At 40.3% G+C, this 25,521-nt stretch overlaps 1 protein-coding gene across 1 annotated transcript in view; it reads left to right on the top strand.

Moving 5' to 3' along the window:
• The window catches only part of fryb (furry homolog b), a 157,022-nt gene that overhangs the window by 30,827 nt on the left and 100,674 nt on the right, over window positions 1-25,521 (top strand). Inside the window, exons 3-17 of the mRNA XM_079804695.1 lie at window positions 623-676; window positions 2,319-2,458; window positions 3,745-3,835; window positions 4,950-5,029; window positions 5,199-5,279; window positions 10,493-10,661; window positions 12,410-12,502; window positions 12,614-12,712; window positions 14,025-14,126; window positions 19,030-19,133; window positions 19,270-19,378; window positions 21,019-21,105; window positions 21,412-21,583; window positions 21,674-21,806; window positions 23,663-23,770. Of these exons, the coding sequence (XP_079660821.1) occupies window positions 623-676; window positions 2,319-2,458; window positions 3,745-3,835; window positions 4,950-5,029; window positions 5,199-5,279; window positions 10,493-10,661; window positions 12,410-12,502; window positions 12,614-12,712; window positions 14,025-14,126; window positions 19,030-19,133; window positions 19,270-19,378; window positions 21,019-21,105; window positions 21,412-21,583; window positions 21,674-21,806; window positions 23,663-23,770 (1,622 nt within the window). The remainder of the gene's footprint in view (window positions 1-622; window positions 677-2,318; window positions 2,459-3,744; window positions 3,836-4,949; window positions 5,030-5,198; window positions 5,280-10,492; window positions 10,662-12,409; window positions 12,503-12,613; window positions 12,713-14,024; window positions 14,127-19,029; window positions 19,134-19,269; window positions 19,379-21,018; window positions 21,106-21,411; window positions 21,584-21,673; window positions 21,807-23,662; window positions 23,771-25,521) is intronic.

Genomic DNA, 25,521 nt, shown 5'->3' with positions numbered 1-25,521 from the left:
GATTAGACTTGGTAAGTTTACTTGTATAGCGTATTTCACACACACGCTTTCTCTGGCAGCACAAAACCAAACACAGCCTAAATGTCTTGACCCTGTGGAAGATATAAACTTTATATAAACAATATAAACAAGTGATATAAACAAGTGTCATCAGGACAAAACATGAAGACAAGAAGATCTGTCCCACATCCCTCTCAAAGCGCAGATGACGGATCTTTGTGTATATATATACTGGATATATACAGTATACAAGGGCTGGTCATATAATTAGAATATCATCAAAAAGTTGATTTATTTCACTAATTCCATTCAAAAGGTGAAACTTGTACATTATATTCAGTAATTACACACAGACTGATATATTTCAAATGTTTATTTTGTTAATTTTGATGATTATAACGGACAATTTTGATATCATAACCTTATTTAAAGCAGAAATAACTATATCATGATGTATGATTATCGTGATATATTATTGTGAAGTAACATCCGTGATATTAGATTTTGGTCATATCACTCGTCCCTAGTTCTTGATTATATGTTTAATTTGGGATTTTTAAGTTCATGCATTACGAAAGAAAGATTGTTTTCCAGCTCTTACGTTCTTTTTGATGTTCTGCAGGAAAAGCCCCTCACCAAATCTCTGCAAAGAGGAGAAGACCCGCAGTTTGATCAGGTGAGATTGAGTGACATTTCCCACATCCTTCCTGACATTTAAGACTTTTATCCTTCCTGACACACGCCGGCAATGAAACAAATAGGCCTTTGAGACATGGTTTTGTTTCAAATATCAGCCGCAGAAATGATAAAGTAATTTTGAAAAAGAATAAATCATCTGCTCCATCATCAGTCAGACCCTAAGAATAGCATTCCTGTAGCTGTGCTGTCCTGACTTTACCCTTCTGTATTGAATTCTTAAGCAGCCTGAATGTGTGTGTGTGTGTGTGTGTGTGTGTGTGTTGAATGTCTCTCAGTGGTTTGGGGGAATACCAGGCCAGCTCTGCCCATTCCTCTGTTTGGTTTAGCCCAGCCTGTATGAGCACATCCCTAGATCTTAATTCAGGCTGTTTTCTGATTACCCAAATTCCACCCATAGTAACATTTCACTTATGCTGCGTCCCAGTTCAGCAACTTATACTTTTTGTGAAGAAAAATGACATACTTTTGAGGTCGCAGAAGAACAGGCATGTTTTGGGACCATGTCAAATTACGCTGTCGCATAGTCACGTGCATCCTTCAATACATTGTGTTTCTTTCTTTAGCAACATCCCTGAGTTCAGGTGTTCAATCCCTTCATGGCCACAGGTGTATAACTCCAGCTCTAGGCCTGCAGACGCTTCTACACACACTAGAGAGAGAATGGCCGCTCTCAGGAGCGTGTGTGTGTGTGTGTGTGTTCGCTTCTACACACATTAGTGAGAGAATGAGCCGCTCTCAGGAGTGTGTGTGTGTGTGTGTGTGTGTGTGTGTGTGTGTTCACTTCTACACACATTAGAGAGAGAATGGCCGCTCTCAGGAGTGTGTGTGTGTGTGTGTGTGTGTTCTCTTCTACACACATTAGTGAGAGAATGGGCCGCTCTCAGGAGCGCGCGCGTGTGTGTGTGTGTGTGTGTTCGCTTCTACACACATTAGAGAGAGAATGGCCGCTCTCAGGAGCGTGTGTGTGTGTGTGTGTGTGTTCGCTTCTACACACATTAGAGAGAGAATGGGCCGCTCTCAGGAGCGTGTGTGTGTGTGTGTGTGTGTTCGCTTCTACACACATTAGAGAGAGAATGGGCCGCTCTCAGGAGCGTGTGTGTGTGTGTGTGTGTGTGTGTGTGTGTGTGTGTGTTCTCTTCTACACACATTAGTGAGAGAATGGTTCGCTCTCAGGAGTGTGTGTGTGTGTGTGTGTGTGTGTGTGTTCTCTTCTACACACATTAGTGAGAGAATGGGCCGCTCTCAGGAGTGTGTGTGTGTGTGTGTGTGTGTGTGTGTGTGTTCTCTTCTACACACATTAGTGAGAGAATGGTTCGCTCTCAGGAGTGTGTGTGTGTGTGTGTGTGTGTGTGTGTGTGTGTTCTCTTCTACACACATTAGTGAGAGAATGGTTCGCTCTCAGGAGTGTGTGTGTGTGTGTGTGTGTGTGTGTGTTCTCTTCTACACACATTAGTGAGAGAATGGGCCGCTCTCAGGAGTGTGTGTGTGTGTGTGTGTGTGTGTGTGTTCTCTTCTACACACATTAGTGAGAGAATGGGCCGCTCTCAGGAACTCAGAGAACTGGACAATTAGTGCCAAAACAGAACAATTTCCTGAAGTTTCTTCTTTCTCCTCCTCAGCTGATCAGCACTATGAGCTCTCTTGCGGAGTATTGTCTTCCCTCCATCCTGCGGACACTGTTTGACTGGTACAAACGACAGAACGGTTTGGAAGACGAGTCCCATGAGTATCGTCCACGGGCAAACACAAAGTCCAAAAAGTGAGTTCCCTTCGCCTACACTCTCAAGTCAAGTCAAGTCAAGTCAAGTCGAGTCAAGTCAGCTTTATTTATATAGCGCTTTTAACAATGCAGATTGTTTCAAAGCAGCTTCACAGTGTTAAACAGGAAAATAATGCAGCATAATTTTATTCAGCTGTATAGCCATTCTGGAGAAAACGCTGATGTCATCAGTTCATTTCCATTATCATACAGTGACAGTGTGGGCTTTAGATCAATAATTAGATCAGTCATTTAGTTTATATGGTTAATTTAGTTTATTAATTCGATTTATTTCGATCTTTAGTTGAAAAATTGAGTGAAAGCTCACTCTCTGAAACTCTCTGAAAGCTCACTTAGAAGCTTTTGTAACATTGTACTGGGCTATTTGAGTGTTGATTATTAAATAATTTAGATGAATTCATAGATTATTATTTACTCCTTATCCCTACTTTAACGTGTAGTCCGTTTCCACCCTGTCTGTAGCGCAACCTTTCCTAAAACCAGGGCACACGAGGTCAAGTGTCAAGAGTTAATGTCAGTTGCATAAGTGTGTTCATGGTGTTCTGTGCGAGTGTGTGTTTGTGTGGTTATGCGTGTGTGACGGGAGCTTGATGAAATGCCATCTCTTCTGCAGTTCGGCTAGTAATATCTAAAGCGCTGTGAAGATGAGATTAGCATTGTTTAAGTGGCAATGGCATTTTCTTCCTTTTTAATGCAATCCTACTTTCATGAGTGTTTTTAACAGCGTATTTCAGAAATAAGTCCCATTTTATCAAATTAGTAGCAAAGCCAAAGCAATGAAACAAAATCTAATAACACTATTGGGAGAAAATCAGTGCTTCAGATACAGAGCAGAGAGGATTTCAGAAGCATATTTATATTAATATTAGGGCTGTCAAAAGATTAATCACGATTAATCGCATCCAAAATAAAAGTTTGTGTTTACAAAATATATGTGTGTGTACTCTGTTAATTATTATTTATATATAAATACACACACAAGCATGTATATATTTAAGAAAAAAATATTTATATTTATATATATATATTATAGATTATATAAATGTATATACAGTATATACATGCAAGTATGTCTTAAATATATACATGAATGTGTGTGTATTTATATATAAATAATAATTAACAGAGTACACACACATATATTATGTAAACACAAACTTTTATTTTGGATGCGACTAATCTTTTAACAGCCCTAATTAATATCCAATATATTAATATATCCAAATGCAGTTTACTCAATTTCTTCTCTTCCGTCTCTTTTTCAGTGATGAACAGCAGAAAGATTATCTGATGGAAAGGAGGGACTTGGCAATAGATTTCATATTCTCACTTGTGCTCATTGAGGTTTTAAAACAGGTAAGTTATGAAGTTATGATTGCATCTTTTTGTTTTTTCAGGGCAGGTTGGACTTTGTATTGTCATAATTTAATGAGCATTTTATTATATAAAGTAGTGCCTTCAATCGACTGAAAAAAAGCGAGTTTTTATAATATTTTTAATATTGTAATAATTTCAGTTACTCTCCAAATTAATGTAGAAACAACTTAAAGACAGTGTTTCTTAAATATTTGTTGTAATGTCATGTTTTTATGAATGAAGGCCAGTATCACTGACACTGATGTCTCTATGAAACATTAATGACAGACATCCAACATTACAGGATCATTGAAAGATATCAATTTACACATTTATTAGGCTTTAAAAAATAACAGAACTTAAAGGTGCCCTAGAATGAAAAATGTAATTAAGCGTGGCATAGTTGAATAACACGAGTTCAGCACATGGACATCAAACTATATTCCCACAAGCAGTAAGCAGTGATTTTATCCACTTATTGACTGTCTAAACAATTTCTGATTAAATTGAAAGTTTCTTAGCGAGACAACATTAACGATAATATCAACGCAAGATGCTAGTACAGTAACAATAGGAAACTCCAAGTAGCAGAAATAACAGTTTGTCCCTTCCAAATAAGGCAAAAACAGACCACTTCATTCTAGGGACAATTTCTAGGGTTGTAAAAGGACCTGTAAAACCGTATCTGGACAATTTTTAGCCTTAAATAAGCCACATACCCTCTATGTAGATATCAGAGAACAATTGTTTCAACTCGCACCTTTAAAACATCTTCACAACCCATTATAATATGATTTTGTATGTGTTTTTTATTGTACTTACCCTGTAACGAATAATTACCCCTTAATTAAAAAATACTTACAGTGTAAATGATTTTTAAATTTTCCTGATAGTTACACCTTTATTCCCCAAATATTACATATTGTTCCCTTATAGCTACATGTAGATACTTTATAGTTACACTATAATTAAAGAAAGTTACGCTGTAAATTCGCATTATTTATGCAGTACTTTCCAGGCCGTAGTCTAAAGAGTTACCATTTGTACTTATTTTAAATAAATAAAGTAATATATAAACACACTGTTCTTCCTCTTACTCATCCTGTCTTTGTAGATCCCTCTCCATCCTCTTCTGGACGGCCTCATTCAGGAAGTCATTAACCTGGCCTTCAAACACTTCAAGTACAAGGAGGGGTAATGATCCATTGAAGTTATTTCCTTCCTGCATGAGTTTGCATTAGTAAATCTGCCAAATCTGCATCTTACATCACTTTAATGCTCACTAAATCATGTAATGCAAGCGTGGTTAAGTGTGACTGGATTCTACAGGACAGGAAGGATTGTGATGTTTCTCTGTCTTCAGGTACCTTGGGCCCAACATGACCAACATGCACATAGTGGCCGATCTGTATGCAGAGGTCGTCGGGGTCGTGGCCCAGTCCAGGTAAATTATAAAGCAGCAAAATCAGCTAATAATCAGTGTTAATTTCAATAAAATCAGTCATAATTTTCATCAATGACCTGTTTTCGCTGACGAAAACGAGACGATAACTAAATAAAAACTAGTGTTGGATGACAAAAACAATGACGAAAACTTGCTGTCATTTTCGTCAACAAATAAAAAAACGAGACGAAAATGTTAGGGAAGGACGATTAGGGATAGCTCACGCATAGAGCGGTTCACAATCAATCAATAACACACATTTATGTCAGGCAATTGCTTATGAACTAATGCTGATGAATAATCACAATGTTTACTTTACCATGTTTATATAGTAATGTGTTTTAGACGGTTGTAATGACGCATATTTGATCTCCTGAACTTGAATGAGCTCCTGCAACTGCAATAGTAAAGCGCATTTCAAAATAAGAGTCCCGGTGTATTTCAAGCTTGTTTTATAATTAAAAGTCACGCATTATATATTCATATTTGCTTACACTATAAACTATATTTAATTTCATTCCCATTTAATTCATAGTCAGGAGGAAAGACCAGTATTTGACACACATTCAATAAAGCATCAGGTTATAATAGTTCACTAAAACCATTAAAAAAATCTTCATTACTTGAAATTAAATAAATGTTAACTGAAATTAAAAAAACAAACAAACTTATTTGAAGCTTTAGCTTAACCTGATATGGCCTACTAATTAAAACAGAAATACAGAGTTATAAAAACTATATAGATGTTTTTAAAAAAACAAACAAAAAAGTGAATTGAGCTCTTTCGTGTATTTTTAATGTCAAAAACAAAATGATGTCAAAATGTCAGTTCAAGAGGAAGTTGGTTATGTAACGCTTAAATGCTTAATGTATTACAATTGAACTAAACTCATTAGATTTTAGGAGACTAAAACTAGACTAAAACTAAAAACAATTCAGGCGACTAAAATATGACTAAAACTAAATCAAAATTTGCTGTCAAAATTAACACGGCTAATGATATCATATTTATATGACCCCTCCATAGACAGCAACGCCCACTTTTAAGGGCCAGAAAGGAAGTAAAGACATGGTTAAAATAGTCATGTGACTCCAGTGGTTCAGCCTTAAAGTGATGAAGAGATGAGAAAAACAAACACAAATAACCACTTTATTCATTCATTCTTTTCTTCTATGTCAGTCTATTCATGTAGTAAACACAGTGCAGAGCTTCCGGGTTCTACATCAGAACGCCGGCTCACTATTGGCCAGCATCACACGCATGCGTCACGTGAACAGCGTCGGCCAATAGTGAGCTGGCGTTCTGGTGTAGAACTCGGAAGCTCTGCACTGTGTTTACTACGTGAATAGACTGACACAGACGAGAAGAGATGGATGATTAAAGTTGTTATTTGTGTTTGTTTAAGTATTCTCATCTCTTCATCACTTTAAGGCTGAACCACTGGAGTCACATGACTATTTTAACCATGTCTTTACTTCCTTTCTGGAGCTTGAAAGTGGGCGTGTCTGTGTATGGAGGGGTCAGAGAGCTGGAGTGTCTGATATTGGTAATGTAATGAAGTCCAATCTAAAATCTGGATCCAAAAAGCCATTTGCAAGAACATTCCCACCTCACTTAAAATCTAAATGGATGGCTTCCTGTTGAAGCCAGCGACCTGGTTTCGAGCTCAAAATGATGGCGGCATTCTTCTTCCTGTGACAGAGTCTAGAGTTAGATGAAGCTCTAATGGGAGGCCATTACGCTGATGGAGGAGACGTCTCGTCATGTTCACGCGCAGCTCCATCAGTGTCACACAGAGCCCCAGTCCTGACAGTAATGGCCTCTTTCCATATTTAATAGTGTGAGAAATATAATAATAAGGTGTCTACATGTGTCTGTTAAAGTCCTCACCCCAGTTCAGCACAGGATAAATATCACACAATGCAGTGGGAAAGCAGAGAGACACGGAGAGAGATCCCTCCCTATTCCCCCTCCAGATGCCTTTCTAAATATAGAGCTGAAGACACACACACACACACACACACACACACACGTGTGCAATAAACATGCAAGCCCTGGAATCTGCTGACTTTGGTGAAATGGAGTTAAACTTGGGCAGCCCATCGCTATTTAACTTGATTAATGTAATGATATTCGGATTAATTCATTCGTTTTTTTTGGTCTGGTGCAATCAAAAAGCATGTCTAATTAATTTAATATAACTTATTTAAAACAACTATTAAGTTTTAACAAAAATGTATGAAATACGTTTTTTTTTCTTCTTCAAATTCTGTGTTTTCTGTTTTAAGTTTTCTGGATTCCATTTTAATTGTTTTATTCAATTTTAATAATCAAAAAACGTGTAATTAATTACATTCATAAAAACAAAAATGTTTAATATTCCTTAAGAAAAATGGTATTAGTTTAACAGTAATATATTTCTGTCATAATTTATTCACGTTAATCCGAACTTTTATTCTGACGGGTTGCCGTGAAGACCTTTTGAGTGTCTGTGTGTTTATGATTTATGATGATAGTTTTCCTCAAATGAATCAGTAAACGCTGATGAAATGACTGAAGTTCAGGAGTTCATGTCCTCATATAGTGAGACGGCAGAGGCTGAAAACACCACGAGCATCACGCGTGCTTCAGTGTGTGTGTGTGTGTGTGTGTGTGTGTGTGATTTATGAGGACACAAATTTGTATGACGACACAGGCATTACACAGGTATTACAACGTAAACATGAAATATGAGGACATTTCATATGTCCTCATATTTAAAATAGCTTTAAAAACATACTAAACAATGTTTTATTAAAAATAAAAAAATGCAGAATGTTTCCTGTGATGGGTAGGTTTAGGGGTAGTGTGTGTGTGTGTGTGTGTGTGTGTGTGTGTGTGTGTGTGTGATGGGTAGGGGTAGTGTGTGTGTGATGGGTAGGTTAAGGGGTAGTGTGTGTGTGTGTGTGTGTGTGTGTGTGTGTGTGTGTGTGTGTGTGTGTGTGTGTGTGTGTGTGTGTGTGTGTGTGTGTGATGGGTAGGGGTAGTGTGTGTGTGTGTGTGTGTGTGATGGGTAGGGGTAGTGTGTGTGTGTGTGTGTGTGTGTGTGTGTGATGGGTAGGGGTAGTGTGTGTGTGTGTGTGTGTGTGTGTGTGTGATGGGTAGGGGTAGTCTGTGTGTGTGTGTGTGTGTGTGTGTGTGTGTGTGTGTGATGGGTAGGTTTAGGGGTAGTGTGTGTGTGTGTGTGTGTGTGTGATGGGTAGGGGTAGTGTGTGTGTGTGTGTGTGTGTGTGTGTGTGTGTGTGTGTGTGTGTGTGTGTGTGTGTGTGTGTGTGTGTGTGTGTGTGTGTGTGTGTGTGTGTGTGATGGGTAGGGGTAGTGTGTGTGTGTGTGTGTGTGTGATGGGTAGGGGTAGTGTGTGTGTGTGTGTGTGTGTGTGTGTGTGTGAGTGATGGGTAGGGGTAGTGTGTGTGTGATGGGTAGGTTAAGGGGTAGTGTGTGTGTGTGTGTGTGTGTGTGTGTGTGTGTGTGTGTGTGTGTGATGGGTAGGGGTAGTGTGTGTGTGTGTGTGTGTGTGTGTGTGATGGATAGGGGTAGTGTGTGTGTGTGTGTGTGTGTGATGGGTAGGGGTAGTGTGTGTGTGTGTGTGTGATGGGTAGGGGTAGTCTGTGTGTGTGTGTGTGTGTGTGTGTGTGTGATGGGTAGGTTTAGGGGTAGTGTGTGTGTGTGTGTGTGTGTGTGTGTGTGTGTGTGTGTGTGTGTGTGTGTGTGTGTGTGTGTGTGTGTGTGTGTGTGTGTGTGATGGGTAGGGGTAGTGTGTGTGTGTGTGTGTGTGTGTGTGTGTGTGTGTGTGTGTGATGGGTAGGGGTAGTGTGTGTGTGTGTGTGTGTGTGTGTGTGTGTGTGTGTGTGTGTGTGTGTGTGTGTGTGTGTGTGTGTGTGTGTGTGTGTGTGTGTGTGTGTGTGTGTGTGTGTGTGTGATGGGTAGGGGTAGTCTGTGTGTGTGTGTGTGTGTGTGTGTGTGTGTGATGGGTAGGTTTAGGGGTAAGGGTAGTGTGTGTGTGTGTGTGTGTGTGTGTGTGTGTGTGTGATGGGTAGGTTTAGGGGTAAGGGTAGTGTGTGTGTGTGTGTGTGTGTGTGTGTGTGTGTGTGTGTGTGTGTGTGTGTGTGTGTGTGTGTGTGTGTGTGTGTGTGTGTGTGTGTGTGTGTGTGTGTGATGGGTAGGGGTAGTCTGTGTGTGTGTGTGTGTGTGTGATGGGTAGGTTTAGGGGTAAGGGTAGTGTGTGTGTGTGTGTGTGATGGGTAGTGTAGAGGGATAGAATATACAGTTTGTACAGTATAAAAACCATTACGCCTATGGAATGTCCTCACTTAGATTGCAAAACAAACCTGTGTGTGTGTGTGTGTGTGTGTGTGTGTGTGTGTGTAAGCCTGCGGCATTCATTCTCACAGAGACACACAGAACATGCAGGATTCATATTTAAGTGGTGTTTTTGCGGTGTAATATTCACAGACACTCGTCTATATCTGTACTGACCTACTTTTATTAATTCCACATTATAGAGTAAATTCCGTTTTTATGACTTGATTCTGCGATTACGTCCTTGTTTTTTCTGCATCGTGGATTCATAGGGCCCTAGAAAAAGCCAACTAGAAAGACGTTTAACACCTGATAATTAATGAACACACGTATTATCATGATTGCTATCCGGTTGTTAAGTCTGACGTCACGCGGAAGCTTCTCATACCACAAGAAAAACAACAAACGGTGCTAATACACACACACACAATGTGGTGTAATACTACAAAAAAATTATAATCATAACCTTTAGCTGCATACCAAAATTCCAGATGGCCAGACAGTGATTCATCTTTTATAAATTGTTAAAATATTAATGTCTGTGACGCTGTGAGCACAGAGACTGTTGTGTAGACTGTAAGTATTTAACTTTTTTAAATGTTTGATGTTTAATATGAATAAATAGCTCTCATAAACGGCCGTCAATGGCATTCTCAAGTGAAGTGAGTTGAGGCTTGGACCCAGAAATATACATTAATATTTACCACACATGCGCAGCAGTTATGAGCAGCCCTGGATATACAGATAAACAAGCACACACTTGCTGTTAAATCTCATAAAAGCCCATGCATAATGATGGGATTCAAACCGAATCTCTGCTGTATTGTTTTCCAGTTTTTTATATGTCTAAATCCCTCTCTCCCAATCTTCCCAGGTTTCCTGCAGTGAGGAAGAAGTTCATCTCGGAGTTGAAGGAGCTCAGGCAGAAAGAGCAGAGTCCATATGTGGTCCAGAGCACTATCAGCCTCATTATGGGGGTCAAGTTCTTCCGCATTAAGATGTACCCAGTGGAGGATTTCGAAGCGTCTTTCCAGTTTATGCAGGTACACAATGCAGCAAATGCTTAAAGGGACAGTTCACACAAAACAAATCATCTGTCATTAATTCCTCATGTCATGCCGTCAGACCTTCGCTCATCTTCAGACACAGATGGAGATATTTCTGATGAGATCTGAGAGCTCTCTGAGCCCTCCATACACAGACACGCCCACTTTCAAGCTCCAGAAAGGAAGTAAAGACATGGTTAAAATAGTCATGTGACTCCAGTGGTTCAGCCTTAATGTGATGAAGAGATGAGAATAGTCAACAGCGTAAGAGTCTGACACAGATGAGAAGAGATTGATGATTAAAGTTGTTATTTGTGTGTGTTTTGCGCACTAAAGTATTCTCATCTCTTCATCACAGCGGTTCGGAGCGTTATGAATCAGTGAGTCGATTCAGCGGTTCGGAGCGTTATGAATCAGTGAGTCGATTCAGCATTTCGGAGCGTTATGAATCAGTGAGTCGATCCAGCTGTTTGAAGCGTTATGAATCAGTGAGTCGATTCAGTGGTTCGGAGCGTTATGAATCAGTGAGTCGTTTCAGCGGTTCGGAGCGTTATGAATCAGTGAGTCGATTCAGCAGTTCGGAGCGTTATGAATCAGCGAGTCGATTCAGCGTTTTGGAGCGTTATGAATCAGTGAGTCGATTCAGCGGTTTGAAGCGTTATGAATCAGTGAGTCGATTCAGTGGTTCGGAGCGTTATGAATCAGTGAGTCGTTTTAGTGGTTCGGAGCGTTATGAATCAGTGAGTCGATTCAGCAGTTCGAAGCTTTATGAATCAGCGAGTCGATTCAGCGTTTTGGAGCATTATGAATCAGTGAGTCGATTCAGCGGTTCGGAGCGTTATGAATCAGCGAGTCGATTCAGCGTTTTGGAGCGTTATGAATCAGTGAGTCGATTCAGCGGTTCAGAGCGTTACGAATCAGTGAGTCGATTCAGCAGTTCGGAGCGTTATGAATCAGCGAGTCGATTCAGCGTTTTGGAGCGTTATGAATCAGTGAGTCGATTCAGCGGTTCAGAGCGTTATGAATCAGTGAGTCGATTCAGCGGTTTGAATCGCCAAAGTCACGTGATTTCAGCAGTTTGGCGGTTTGACACGCGATCTGAATCATGATTTGACTCACTGATTCATAACGCTTCGAAGCTTCATGATGCTGTGTTTTGAAATCGACTATTCTGTTCGCTTCATAAAGTTATTGTAGAGCCGCTGTAGTGAGATGGACTTTGTATCGACGTCTTTAGTGTCTTTTAAGGGTCTTGAGAGTGTAAAGTTGAGCCAATGGAGGCCTTTCAGAGCATCAGATTTACACTAAAATATCTTCATTTGTGTCTGAAGATGAACGGAGGTCTGACGGGTGTCCAACCACATGAGGCTCAGTCATTAATGACACAATTTACATTTTTGGGTGAACTAACCCTTTAATGTCAGACTGTATGATAGTCAAGGCGTGCTAAAACCGGACGCACACAAGAAAACTCGTCCGGAGTTTTATATCATCAATCAATCACGTTCAGTGACGTGAGCTGCAGTACAAATAATGGGATTGAGATGAGGATACAAATTCATTTTGGTCATGGTTTGTCTTGATAAAGAAGACAATTTGATGCAAATCTTCTGACACTGACAGAATTTCATCTGAGGTCAAATTTGATCATTCATCGGCGATCAAAGACTTTCCAGACGGCCAAATCGTGGCCAGAATCGCACAGTGTGCATTTCAAACATACTTATAGCGCTTTATGTTTATAGGAGTGTGCTCAGTATTTCCTGGAGGTGAAAGATAAGGACATTAAACATTCTCTGGCCGGACTCTTCGTGGAGATTCTCGTCCCCGTCGCCGCAGTAAGATCTGCCAAACTCATATTTACACACTTATTTTCATTCATTGTTTGAGTAAGAAAGGCTTGCAGAATACGTAATAATGTGTTTCCTGTCCAATCTGTTTCTCCTCAGACGGTGAAGAACGAGGTGAACGTGCCCTGCTTGAGGAATTTTGTGGAAACCCTTTACGACACAACTTTAGACCTGTCGTCCAGGAAGAAACACTCTCTGGCACGTCTTCCTCCGTTTGTTCACGCTTGACACTGATTGGCTCATACATGTTTTGGCTGTCTGTGATGTTTCAAATGCTCCGTCTCTAAATATCTTTCACGAGTTAACATATCAACTTTTGATTTTACACATTACAAGCAGTGATGTGTGTGTGTGTGGTGCATTTTATGCATATTTTACAATCCAGCGTAAAGAACACAACTCAAGGGCAAAATTATTATGACAGGAAAGTATTTGTGAGAGCAGTGGTTCCCAACCCTGAAGTATCCATATAATGAGCATTTTTTAAAGTAGGTTACCCTAAATTAAATTACAACATTGCAATATTTTCAGGGTTCGCACCGTTTCTGCAATTATTTTACACCATAGAAATCATTAAATGCACATCTCCTTTAAAGGATTAGTTCACTTTTAGATCAACTTTTGCTGATAATTTACTCACCCCCATGTCATCCAAGAAATTACGTTTTTTGATGAAAACAGTCCAGGATTGTTCTCCATATAATGGACTTCAATGGGCTCCAAACGGTTCAAGGTCCAAATGACAGTTTCAGTGCAGCTTTAAACGACACCAGATGATGAATAAGGGTCTGATCTAGCCAAACCATCAGTTTCTGAGAGAAACCCAGCAGTATTTATGCTATTATTTTACCTCTTATCAGACGAACGTGATCATCTCTGAGCTCCGCCATAACTTCCGCCTAGTGAGGTCAAAATACGAGCGTGGTCATAGATGTATACGTAGATGCCTCATTAGCGCCTGTACGGATGAGTAGAATGAGGGATCTACGATCGATATATATATATATATTACCAGGCTCGTATTTTGACCTCACTAGGCGGAAGTTATGGCGGAGCTCAGAGATGATCATGTTCGTCTGATAAGAGGTAAAATAATAGCATAAATACTGCTGGGTTTCTCTCAGAAACTGATGGTTTGGCTAGATCAGACCCTTATTCATCATCTGGTGTCGTTTAAAGCTGCACTGAAACTGGACCGTTTGGAGCCCATTGAAGTCCATTATATGGAGAACAATCCTGGAATGTTTTCATCCAAAACCTTTATTTCTTTTCGACTGCAGAAAGAAACACATGGACATCTTGGATGACATGGGGGTGAGTAAATTATCAGCAAAAGTTTATTTAAAAGTGAACTAATCCTTTAAGCTGTGAATATTATAAAATGAGGTTTCCTTAGTAGTAAGAATGTAAGAACTATGGAATTATGGTTACCAGGGTTTTATAATATCATGTATTTCCTCAGTTTGAACATATGCATGTTAAGATGTTTCTCTCTCCTTATCGTTCTTAGGCTCTGTATCCGCTGGTCACGTGTCTTCTGTGTGTGAGCCAGAAGCAGATCTTTCTGAACCGATGGCACGTCTTCCTCAACAACTGCTTGTCCAACCTGAAAGTGAGTCTCTGAGATCTGAGACAGCATTTCTAGATCACATGCAAACAGGAATGCAGTTTTTGTTGTGCAAGGGGGTTGTGTAAGCATCATGTGATTATCCAGTGGAGCCCATCAGTCAAGTGCACAAATATTTAAAGTGGCTGCAGTTAACATGCAAATGGTTGTTAGAAATGTGTGAAATGCAGAGGGAGGGCAGCAGGAATGTTTGGTTTGCTCGAAGGGGAGGCCGGCAGGACAGGAGAAGCCTTTATCAGCAGCTGTAACGGCTCATTTGTACATTTTGTACACAGTCATCAGTCTACCTGTGTGTGTGTGTGTGTGTGTGTGTGTGTGTGTGTGTGTGTGTGTGTGTGTGTGTGTGTGTGTGTGTGTGTGTGTGTGTGTGTGTGTGTGTGTGTGTGTGTGTGTGTGTGTGTGTGTGTGTGTGTGTGTGTGTGTGTGTGTGTGTGTGTGTGTGTGTGTGTGTGTGAGAGAGAGAGAGGTCGAGTTAATGAAATTAGGCCACGTTCACACTCGCGCTCAATTGTGATTTATTGCTCAGATGTGGGGTTTTTGTATACTTGTTCACATCTAGAGGTGGACAAAGTACACAACTCCATTACTCGAGTGAAAGTAAAAGTACTACTGGTCAAATATTACTCTGTTACAAGTGAAAGTTGTTAAAAACAATTTTTACTTAAGTAAAAGTACAGAAGTACTCGCTTTTAAAAGTACTTAAGTATCAAAAGTAAATTTCCTTTTTTATGTCAATGCATTATTTTATTATTGTTGCATTGTTGTATAAATGCACGCTGGTTTAAGCCCTTCAGTGATGCTCCATCCGACATGCTAGCATACGACCACCTTCAACTCATTTAAATACTTAAAAGTTACAAAGCTCTTTACAAAGCTGCTGTCACTTTAAGGCAGAATGCACAAATCCTACACACTGATACACATCCGATATTCCCCCAACTGTTTACGTTCACTTAAGACATAATCAACTTTGTTTACGTGAATACTTTCCAAAATGAAAATTTAAATTTTGTGTGTTTTGGTCTGTTTAAGTGCGAAAAACACACAAAAGAAAGATCTATTCAGTGCTCGAGCTCTGGCATCTCAGAGGCACAAAAACAGACTGAACTGAGCTCGTTCATCAGGCTTTCTCAGATTCATCCATATGTCTGCGCTTCTCTTTCTCCCAGATATTTACATTTTGCAAAAAAAAAAAAAAAACTTTTAAAGAAGAAACAAAATCATCCACTGACTTTTAAAGCTGCTACAGAAACGACTTTTGACTTCGAGGATCTTGATAGAAATGTAGTGGAGTAAAAAGTACGATATTTGTCTTTCAAATGTAGTGAAGTTAAAGTAAAAGTTCCCCTAAAAAATAATACTTCAGTAAAGTACAGATACTCAAAAAGTGTACTTAAGTACAGAACTCAAGTAAATGTACTTCATTACTGGGTCATATCATAACGTCAACACGCTGAAATGTCAGACGCTCAGACCTCATTTCATCCAGAATAGACAAAAAAGCACGACTTTATATCAAAAAGCATGTGAAGTGGACGATAGTAGTCAAGGGAAAGCCGCCATTGACCGACAGGCCAGCACGGAAACACATAAAAGTAACCGGCGAGCCGCAGGTAAGCTAACGTCTTCCCTGACGTCATTTTTTTGAGAAGCAACATCACCTCAGGAAGACAAAATATATCATAATCATGCAGTCAAGCATCACCAGTTATGCAGAAATAACCAAATAATCTGGCACAGTGCCCGAAAACATCACATTTCCGGACTTCTGGAAATAACAGAAATAAACAAATAATGAATGCGAAAAATAAATAAATACACATTTCAGATAACAAAGAGCTGCTGCAGAGGGTGAACTGAAATGTGTATTTATTTATGAGACTTCAGTGTAAACGCCCACTGCTGTGATTGGCCGCTGTGAGACTTCAGTGTAAACGCCCACTTGCTGTGATTGGCCGCTGTGAGACTTCAGTGTAAACGCCCACTGCTGTGATTGGCCGCTGTGAGACTTCAGTGTAAACGCCCACTGCTGTGATTGGCCGCTGTGAGACTTCAGTGTAAACGCCCACTTGCTGTGATTGGCCGCTGTGAGACTTCAGTGTCAACGCCCACTGCTGTGATTGGCCGCTGTGAGACTTCAGTGTAAACGCCCACTTGCTGTGATTGGCCGCTGTGAGACTTCAGTGTAAACGCCCACTTGCTGTGATTGGCCGCTGTGAGACTTCAGTGTAAACGCCCACTGCTGTGATTGGCCGCTGTGAGACTTCAGTGTAAACGCCCACTGCTGTGATTGGCCGCTGTGAGACTTCAGTGTAAACGCCCACTTGCTGTGATTGGCCGCTGTGAGACTTTAGTGTAAACGCCCACTGCTGTGATTGGCCGCTGTGAGACTTCAGTGTAAACGCCCACTTGCTGTGATTGGCCGCTGTGAGACTTCAGTGTAAACGCCCACTTGCTGTGATTGGCCGCTGTGAGACTTCAGTGTAAACGCCCACTGCTGTGATTGGCTGCTGTGAGACTTCAGTGTAAACGCCCACTGCTGTGATTGGCCGCTGTGAGACTTCAGTGTAAACGCCCACTGCTGTGATTGGCCGCTGTGAGACTTCAGTGTAAACGCCCACTTGCTGTGATTGGCCGCTGTGAGACTTCAGTGTAAACGCCCACTGCTGTGATTGGCCGCTGTGAGACTTCAGTGTAAACGCCCACTTGCTGTGATTGGCCGCTGTGAGACTTCAGTGTAAACGCCCACTTGCTGTGATTGGCCGCTGTGAGACTTCAGTGTAAACGCCCACTGCTGTGATTGGCCGCTGTGAGACTTCAGTGTAAACGCTCTTTTTTCCAGTGTTTGTAGACATATGCAGAAAACAGCCCAAACTGTCTGCAGGGTGCTAGAGCTCACAGGGCCTGAGTTACACACTTTCAACAATGAGTTTATAACCAAACAATCACAAAAACGTCTCTTTTTGGGTTTTTTTTTACAGCTCAGACAACACATACTCACATGTTCATCACTTTTAGCAGTGCTTTATGAAACGTCAAAGTGTTTCCTGTAAAATGACAGCAGTATTGTGTGTTTAGAGACACTGTGTGTGTGTGTGTGTGTGTGTGTGTGTATGGGAAGCTCTTACATTTGGGTCGGCCAAATCCAGACGGAAATGCTCCCAGAGTAATTTAGTGTAAATAAGTGACTTTGTGTAAAACAAATGCCAAAGTGATGCAAATCAGACTCTGAGCTTCATCACATATGAGGTCTGAGCTCCTCCACAGACATTTCACACTCATGTCGTTGGACACCCGTTAGACTTTGGTTCATCTTCAGACACAAATGAAGATATTTGGGGTTAAATCCAATGGCTCAGAAAGGCCTCCATTGGCAGCGATGACATTTCCTCTCTCAAGACCCATAAAGACGTCATTACGAAGTCCATCTCACTACAGTGGCTCCACAGACGAGAATATAGTTTTGTGCGCAAACAAAAAATTAAAATAACGACTTTATTCAACAAGTCCTTGTCTTCCCTCTGGACCTCTGATGTGAACTCACGCAGCTCCACGAATATGACTTTCATTTCTCGGCTTTGATAAGGCACTTTAACGTGCACTTGTTCGCTTCTCATGGTTCAGGTGTCCAGGAAAGGCACACTTTAGCCCCATTTTGAGCACTGCGCCAAGACCTAAAGCACGATCAATGTAGAATTGACGACGTCTTTAGTGCCTTTTATGGGTCTTGAGAGAGGAAATGTCATCGCTGCCACTGGAGGCCTTTCAGAGCATCAGATTTAACTAAAATATCTTCATTTGTGTCTGAAGATGAACGGAGGTCTGACGGGTGTCCAACCACATGAGGAACTAATGACAGAATTTACACTGTTGGGTGAACTAACCCTTAAATTCAAGACATATTCTCTGATAAATGTAAAATGTAAAAATGTAATGTAAAAAGTCTTTACATTTTCATATATTCTCAAATAAATGTATCTCAGATCATGGTCACATTTGGTAAAAAATCAAACACTATAGTCAAGAAACACCAAACGTTGGTTTTTTGTTTTTTTGTAACGGGAAAAAATGTATTTGTATATTTGCTTTGCCAGTAAAAATATCTAAACATCCTTAAGATATATATATATATATATATATAATAAGTATATAAATATAGTATATAAAGTATATAAATATATATTATATATATATAATAAGATATATATATATATATATATATATATATATATATATATATATATATATATATATATATATATATATATATATATATATATATATATATGTGATCATATATATCATATATGATATAAATGATATATATATATATATATTTCTTTTTCTTTCTTATGTACAAAATATTTATTGAATTTTCTTCATCATAAACCTCACTATAATTTATGCCCATAACGAGACAAAAATAGTAACACTTTACAATAAGGTTTCATTAGGTTTCATTAGTTAACATGAACTAACCATGAGCAGCACATGTGTTACTGTATTTGTTCATCTTTGTTAACGTTATTTAATACAAATACAGCTGCTCATGTTAGTTCACGGCGCATTATGTTAACAATATTTTAATAATGCGTTAGTAAATGTTGAAATTAACATTAACAAAGATGCAGTTCATTATTAGTTCATGTTTACTAATGTAGTTAACTAATGTTAACAAACGAAACCTTATTGTAAAGTGTTACCAAAAAAAATTACTAAACAATATATTCTCTGAAACTATTATTATCTTAACATTTTCGCATATTTTGAAATAAATCTTGTTATTGGAAAAGAAACTGTGGAATTAATGGGAATTATACAGAAGTATAAAAAATGCACACATTTGATATGCATGACAGGAAATGACCACAGAGTGCTCTTCTTGCAGAACAAAGACCACAAAATGGCGCGGGTGGCCCTGGAGTCCCTGTATCGGCTGCTGTGGGTCTACATGATCCGGATCAAATGTGAAAGCAACACTGCAACACAAAGGTTAGCGAACTCCAACACTAACACATATGTGATGGATATTTCAAACGCATGGCACTGACAGTCATGATAATAATAATGTTTATTCGGATGATTGACATCCACTAATATGACATTTTTATCTTTTTGTCCATTCCAGCCGCCTCACCTCCATCATATCAACCCTGTTCCCTAAGGGCTCGCGGAGCGTCGTTCCCAGAGACATGCCTCTCAACATCTTTGTCAAGATTATTCAGTTCATTGCCCAGGTTTGACACATACCTGTACTCTCTCACACACACACACCTATACACTCTCTCACACACACACACACACACACACACACACACACACACACGTTGGGTTTTCATGTTTTATGGGGACTTTCCATAGGCGTAATGGTTTTTATACTGTATAAACTGTATATTCTATCCCCCTACACTACCCATCACACACACACACACACACACACACACACACACGTTGGGTTTTCATGTTTTATGGGGACTTTCCATAGGCGTAATGGTTTTTATACTGTATAAACTGTATATTCTATCCCCCTACACTGCCCCTGCCTCTAAACCTACCCATCACACACACACACACACACACACACACACACACACACACACACACACACACTGCTCCTGCCCCTAAACCTACCCATCTCACACACACACACACACACACACACACACACACACACACACACACACACACACACACACACACACACACACACACACACACACACACACACACACACACACACACACACACACTGCCCCTGCCCCTAAACCTACCCATCTCACACACACACACACACACACTGCCCCTAAACCTACCCATCTCACACACACACACACACACACACACACACACACTGCCCTTGCCCCTAAACCTACCCTTCACACACACACACACACACACACACACTGCCCCTGCCCCTAAACCTACCCATCTCACACACACACACACACACACACACACACACACACCTATACTCTCTCTCTCTCTCTCTCTCTCTCTCTCACACACACACACACACACACACACACACACACACACACCTATAATCTCACATACACACACACACACACCTATACTCTCTCTCACACACACCTACACTCTCACATACACACACACACACACACACACACCTATACTCTCACATACACACACACCTACACTCACATACACACACACACACACACACACACACACACACACACACACACACACACACACACACACACACACACACACACACACACACACACACACACACACACACACACACACACACACACACACACCTATACTCTCACATACACACACACCTACACTCACACACACACACACACACACACACACACACACACACACACACCTATACTCTCTCACACACACACCTATACTCTCACATACACACACACCTACACTCTCACATACACACACACACACACACACACACACACACACACACACACACACACACACACACACACACACACACACACACACACACACACACACACACCTATACTCTCTCACACACACACACACACACACACACACACACCTATACTCTCACATACATACACACCTACACTCTCACATACATACACACACACACCTATTCTCTCACATACACACACACCTATACTCTCACATACACACACACCTACACTCTCACATACACACACACACACACACCTATACTCTCACACACACACATCTATACTCTCACATACACACACACCTATACTCACACACACACATGCCTATAGACGTTTGATATGCATATAAGAAAATAATCCACATGTATGTTTTGTTGTGCTGTTGTCACAGAAGTGATGGCTTTATCGTTTAGCCCTGAGTGATGTGAACGTTTCTCTTCTGGCTTTAGGAAAGACTGGATTTTGCCATGAAAGAAATTATATGTGATCTCCTGAGTGTTGGAAAATCCCCCAAAGCGTTCAGTTTAAACCCAGAGGTAATGCTCACACACACCCGCATGCCAAATTCCAAATTCCCCAGATCTCAATCCAATCGAGCATCTGTGGGATGAGCTGAACAAACAAGTCCAATCCATAGAGGCCCTCTTAAAGGATCTGCTGCTAACATCTTGGTGCACACAGCACACCTTCTAGTCCATGCCTCGACGGGTCACCAACACAATATTAGTTTGATCGGTGTAAATACTACCTAAAGTGCTCAAAAAAGTTGTATTCTATAACCCATACAAACACATTGATGAGATGAGATCTTGCTATAAGTTTCTTTTCTGATGTTTGTCCAGAGAATGAACATCGCTCTGAGGGCGTTCCTCGTCATAGCTGATAACCTGCAGCAGAAAGATGGCGAACCACCCATGCCGAACACAGGGGCCACTTTGCCTTCTGGGAACACACTGAAGAAGAAAAAAACCTACCTCAGCAAAACTCTAACTGAGGAGGAAGCGAAACTTATAGGTCAGAGCACTTAGCCATTACAAACATCTGCCTGTGTGTGTGTGTGTGTGTGTGTGTTTCACAGTCTGGGTTGTTTGCTGTTCCCTGCAGGCATGGCACTGTATTACTCCCAGGTCAGGAAAGCCATTGATAACATCCTGAGGCACTTGGATAAGGAGGTGGGCCGCTGCATGATGCTCACCAACGCTCAGATGCTCAACAAGGAGCCCGAAGACATGATCACGTAAGCAACTTCTCCTGGCCTGTCAACACCTATTACAGTTTTTTCCAATTGCTAACACACAATTTTTCAAACTAGTCTGGTTTTATCAAAATACTTAAAGGGTTAGTTCACCCAAAAATGAGAATTCTGTCATTAATTCCTCACCCTCATGTGGTTGGACACCCGTCAGTCCTCCGTTCATCTTCAGACACAAATGAAGATATTTTAGTGTAAAGCTGATGCTGAGAAAGGCTTCAGATAGGCCTCCATTGGCATTCAGTACATTTACACTCACAAGACCCATAAAAGGCACTAAAAACGCCGTTACAAAGTCCATCTCACCACAGTGACTCTACAATAATTTTACGATGCGACGACAATAGTTTTTGTGCGCTTTATCCAGCTTGTCCTTGTCTTCCGTGTGTGTCTCCACGATGCATGCGTGAGAATATGACGCAGATCCGGCGTTCGGACACATGACCCAGAAGAGATTTGTTTACGAGCAGAGGAAGACGCGCGTATCTCAGCTGTTGAATTCTACACTGATCGTGCTTTAGGTCTCGGTGTAGTTCTCAAAATGGGACTAAAGTGTGTATTTCATGGATTCCTGAACGCCGGATCTGCGTCATATTCTCACGCATGCGTCGTGGAGACACACACGGAAGACAAGAAGAGGTTGAATAAAGTCGTTATTTTGATTTTTTTTTTGCACACAAAAACTATTGTCGTCGCATCGTAAAATTATTGTAGAGTCACTGTGGTGAGATGGACTTTGTAACGGCGTTTTTAGTGCCTTTTATGGGTCTTGTGAGTGTAAATGTACTGAATGCCAATGGAGGCCTATCTGAAGCCTTTCTCAGCATCAGCTTTACACTAAAATATCTTCATTTGTGTCTGAAGATGAACGGAGGTCTGACGGGTGTCCAACCACATGAGGGTGAGGAATTAATGACAGAATTTTCATTTTTGGGTGAACTAACCCTTTAACACAATTCACAAAACCACACACCCAAACTGCAAAATACCTCATATATCCTGCAAAATGAAGCACTGCAAACGAAACTACACACAGCATTATCAAAATCAAACTTTTGCACGAAATGGCACACACTTCATTCATATTACCAGATTTTTGTCTAACCAACTACACACTGTTGGGCATAATGAAAAGCACCCTCATCTTTAGTATGCTTTGTCATAATACGAAATTTTTTATAAAATTGTTCACATGCATATTTGCAGATACACACACATGCTGTTGAAACATTTAATTTTTTAGATTTTTCACTACGGTAAACAAGTCAGTGCAACATATGCACAACAGATATATTTGCATGGGACTGAACAAAAATATTCTCACAAAAAACAGTAAACTGAAAAAAATGTATTACTGTAAAAAAAAAAGGTGCTCACCTGTGGTGTTTTTATAGTGCTTCATCCTGATTGAAGTGTTAACATGAACCATTGAGGTGTTTGTCCAGTGGCTCATGTATTGGCCAATTAGCTCATTTTGAATGCCAGTGTTTTGAAATGGCAATGTGACTTTATGTCAGATTGTTGTGTCTTATGCAAAGAACCGTGTTCAGTGCATTTAAAAAGTGCCATTTTGAATTGCAAAATGTGTGTAAAGCAGAAAATGTGTTTAGACTTTTGAAGACTTGAGAAGAGGTTTTGCTCTCTGTGTGTCAGTTTAAATAATTGTGCTGTCCATGTCATTTTAGTGTGTTAGCAATTGGAAAAAACTGTATTAATCTCAGAGCGTAACATGAGTGGGTGAAGGAAGAGCTCAGACGGCGTATGAGTCAGCACACACACACCCTGTTTAGACAGTCTGACATTCCTGTTTTCTCTCTCTCTCTTTGTTTACATCATGTCAGGGGTGAGAGAAAACCCAAGATTGACTTGTTCCGGACGTGTGTGGCGGCCATTCCCCGAATCCTGCCTGATGGCCTGTCCAAAATTGAGCTCATCGATCTCTTGGCCAGGTGAGGGTCACCATGTTCCCTTTGTCTGAACAAAACCGTTCAAATAAAAATATCGACAAAAAATATCGATTTTACTTTTACAAAACAATATCGATTCTTAAATCCCAAGAATCGGGATTAAGGTCCTTTCACACTGGACGCGATTTTGACGCGTGAAGGTTTTATTTTTTGATCAGCTGTTTGTGTAATGAGAGCTTTCACACCGAACGCGAATGTGCTGCGGCGAAAAAGCGATGTTTATTTTTTCCGTTTCGTTGTCGATTTTTTTAAACACTCGCAGCGACAGAAAAGGCTTAAACCAATCACATACAAGGAAACAAAGGTGACGAAATGTCCAGTTGATGTCACTAGCCATTCAATCAACATTAACCTTTGCCAGGTGTCGCATTTCTCACGAGATTACAGCTGTAGTTGTGTTTACAGCTGTACAGATGCAGCTGTGTTTGCCCACTATAGGCTACAGATATTATAATCAATACATTGATTTTTTTTTTTTATCTAATTGCGTCCGCGACTATGGAAAGTGACTGTGTTTCCGTCAGTACGACTGTGGCACTGAAATGTTTACATTGAGACTCAACTGGAAACACAGCAGCTCCGGATCGAGCCGTTCCTTTAGTGTGTGTGTGTGTGTGTCGTCAGATGCGCTGCTACCGTCTCTGTCTGGAGGAGCTCCTCAAATTGTCCCACGGACATTTGAAAGTAAGTGCGGAACCGGCCATGATAAAGTTTTAGCTCCTGTAGAAGATTAGCATGATCCTCCCCTTCAGACTCTCTGTTCTTTAAGACTGGCTGCACCCAAAACCTTCTTCTCTGTCTTTTAAAGAAAATTAAAAGCTCGTCTCCACTGAATGATTACGTGTCCGTGTTTCTCAGCTGTCGGCGCGAATGTTTTGTAATGTTGGAGCTCTGAAACGTCGCAAACTCGCGTCGCGGCTGGTGTCAATGGTTTTGACACAAACTATTCGCACACAAAATATTCGCTTTTTCCGCTTCGCTTTTTCGTTACGCGTCCGGTGTGAAAGGGCCTTTAGTCATCCTTTTTTTCTGAATGAAATGAACATTGTAACGCGCCTCCCATCCAATAATCGCAATAATCTTTGTGCTTTATTACTATTGATATAAAACAAAGTCTCAGATTTCAGATTACTTCTTTTTTTACGAGATTTAAAAACATAAATAACGTTTTGCTGCTGTGGTGCAGCTCAGCTCAAGAGAACCGGCAGATGAACGGATCTTCTCTTCCACCTTAAACCAGTAACAGTGTGAAATAAACACGAATGAGAATCTGAAAGTGTGTTAAAAGATACAGGACAACTTACCGAAATCCGTATCATGTCATATAGAATAACTCAATCAGTGTTTCAACCACAGAAAGATGTAAAACGGCATGTCATGTAACGTCACAAATACCTCAGAAAAACCATATCAGTGTCCATAAACTCGTTAGTCAGCTAGAAAAATTAACTCTGGAGAGGAGCATTTTGCTAATTATATGCACCATTACATAGGCTATTCATTGTCATTTAATGTTCTTCAATATTTAATGCATGTATGTATGAATAAATCTGGCAAGTTTGTATGACAGACACCATTTAAATGTTTATATTTCAAAAAACGAATTGGAGTATATCATTATTGTAAAGTTAATATTATAACTTTATTATTATTTAAAACTAGGGCTGTCAAAAGATTAATCGCATCCAAAATAAAAGTTTGTGTTTACATAATATATGTGTGTGTACACTGTT

The sequence above is a fragment of the Gobio gobio genome (assembly GCF_949357685.1).
Source record: "Gobio gobio genome assembly, chromosome: 22".
Lineage (NCBI taxonomy): Eukaryota > Metazoa > Chordata > Actinopteri > Cypriniformes > Gobionidae > Gobio > Gobio gobio.
Note: the sequence above shows the minus strand (reverse complement) of the source record. Positions and strands in the feature narration are given on the sequence as shown.